Raw genomic sequence first — 2,094 nt, 5'->3', positions numbered from 1 at the left:
GAAGAGCTTTAGATTGAAACAATTTTAATTTAGATTTGATTTTTCTTCTCTTTTTGTTTTTGGTTTGTTTTGCCTTGTGGAACTGTTTTGTTAGTGTTTCAGTGATCTTAATGTTTCATTTAAACTTTTGCTTATATATATATTGTCTTTATTGTTGATTATATAGTTGTTGTGGTCTTTTCAATTATAACTTAATGTTTGAATGCTCTATTTGGTATTTTTACAATTAAATAGCACTTCACTTGAGTGATGTGGTCGTATCGCATCACGCATCGCATAATGCGTGATGCAAAGCCTAGTCGCTTTTTCCGCGTCACGCTTCCCTGAACACTGTCTCCAGGTAAAGGACTATTCTTCGAGGATCGAGGCCATGAGCATATCATTGGATATACAGATGCTGATTTGGCAGAATCACCCTCTGATAAACGCTCTACATTCGAATATTGTATTTTAGTAGGAGGTAATTTGGTGTCCTAGAAGAGTAAGAAACAGAGTGTGATTGCTTGATCTAGTGCCGAAGCAGAATATCGAGCAATGGCTGCAGCAACTTGCGAACTGGTTTGGATCAAACAATTGCTGAGAACTAAAATTTGGAGAAACTGGTAAGATGGAACTTGTATGTGATAATCTAGCAGCCCTTCATATTGCATCTAATCCAGTGTTCCATGAGAGGACCAAGCACATAGAGATTGATTCACTTTGACAAAGAAAAGATACTCTCGAGAGATACTGTTACAAAATTTGTGAAGTTAAGTGATCAACTAGCAGTTATCTTCACCAAGTCTCTCACCAGTCCTCGTATTAATTATATTTGTAACAAGCTAGGTACATATGACTTGTATGCACCAGCTTGAGAGGGAGTGTTAGAATATGAGTAGGAATAGTATACAAAATCCTACGTGGAAAAGGATTGTAATGTAGTGTCTATAAATAGGGTTGTCAATGTAATTATGTAGACACACAATTCAATAATATTTTACCCTATTATTTCTCACACATCTTTTACAAAATGAACTCTTACATAGTTTTGCAAAGAAGCCAACAGATTAGAGGGAAAAATCTAAGAAATAGGACAATGTACAAGTAAAAAATGGTGTACGTTTTTTTTATCAGGTAAAATATGGTGTACGCCAGGAGTGCAAAATGCAAAGACCTCGCTGAGAGACACAAATTAAAAATCGTAGAAGTACAGAAAAATGGAGGATTCTTCATTTCCATCAGATAAAGCAGATCAAGGAGAGAAGACAAGAATCATCGAGTATGCTAGCAAAGTTGTTATTTTAAGGAGGTTATTTCACCAACATAGAACAGAAGACTAGTTAATGTTAACATGATGCATAAATAAAGAATTTAAGCACAAATCTTTCAGAACTTACTTTTCCCCTTGTCCCTACCCTTCTAGTTCCAACTTGATACTTTAGCTGATTCCCAACTAAACGAGCAGGAATATATACTCTTGCAGCCAATGGGATATCCTAGAACAAGGTCATCAGAAAATAGCCTATAGGGAAATGGAAACTTCACTTATTTATGAAGTTTAAACATTTCATATGAGGTGACAATCGATGCAGATGTTATCACCATCAATACCAGAAAGCACATTTTCATATGATATTAAGAGATGTTGAGCAGCATCTATGTGTCAACCGTACGAAAAGTGAGAAATTCAGGACAAATTTTTCATCAAGCGAAAAATCAGGTGGACTCACGGCTTCAATAAGCATCTGTACTTCAGATTCTGCCAGCTGGGAGTTGAGCTTTTGAAGCCCTGCTTTAAGTTCTTCGACTGAAACAACGCCATCATTATCAGTGTCTATCTTGTTAAACATTTCTTTGAGGTCCTCGACCTCTTCACTGGACAAGAAATCAGCAATCACCTGCATTTGGACATGCACGTTGTAATTGTCCAAGAAGTGCTAAAGATACATAAAGACAAAACGAGCATCAGATAAATGAACACACCCTCAGAGCTTTCCTCTTAAACCTATTCATCAACGAGAACTGCTTCAGCCTTGACTTCACAACATCTCCAAGGGGAACATTTGGAGCCTTCTTAGCATTTTGAAGCCAAGGGTGCTCTACAAGAAGAAAAAA

At 36.7% G+C, this 2,094-nt stretch overlaps 1 protein-coding gene across 1 annotated transcript in view; it reads right to left on the bottom strand.

Annotated features, from left to right (window-relative positions):
• Positions 1 to 2,094, bottom strand: part of LOC107842692 (calcium-dependent protein kinase 13) — an 18,016-nt gene that overhangs the window by 8,003 nt on the left and 7,919 nt on the right. The window contains exons 4-5 of the mRNA XM_016686649.2: positions 1,963 to 2,078; positions 1,710 to 1,877 (exon numbers count right to left, since the gene is read on the bottom strand). Coding sequence (XP_016542135.2) covers positions 1,710 to 1,877; positions 1,963 to 2,078 — 284 coding nt within the window. The remainder of the gene's footprint in view (positions 1 to 1,709; positions 1,878 to 1,962; positions 2,079 to 2,094) is intronic.

This window comes from Capsicum annuum, chromosome 9, assembly GCF_002878395.1.
Source record: "Capsicum annuum cultivar UCD-10X-F1 chromosome 9, UCD10Xv1.1, whole genome shotgun sequence".
In the NCBI taxonomy this organism is placed as follows: Eukaryota; Viridiplantae; Streptophyta; class Magnoliopsida; order Solanales; family Solanaceae; genus Capsicum; species Capsicum annuum.
This window is presented reverse-complemented; position numbering and strand designations above follow the sequence as displayed.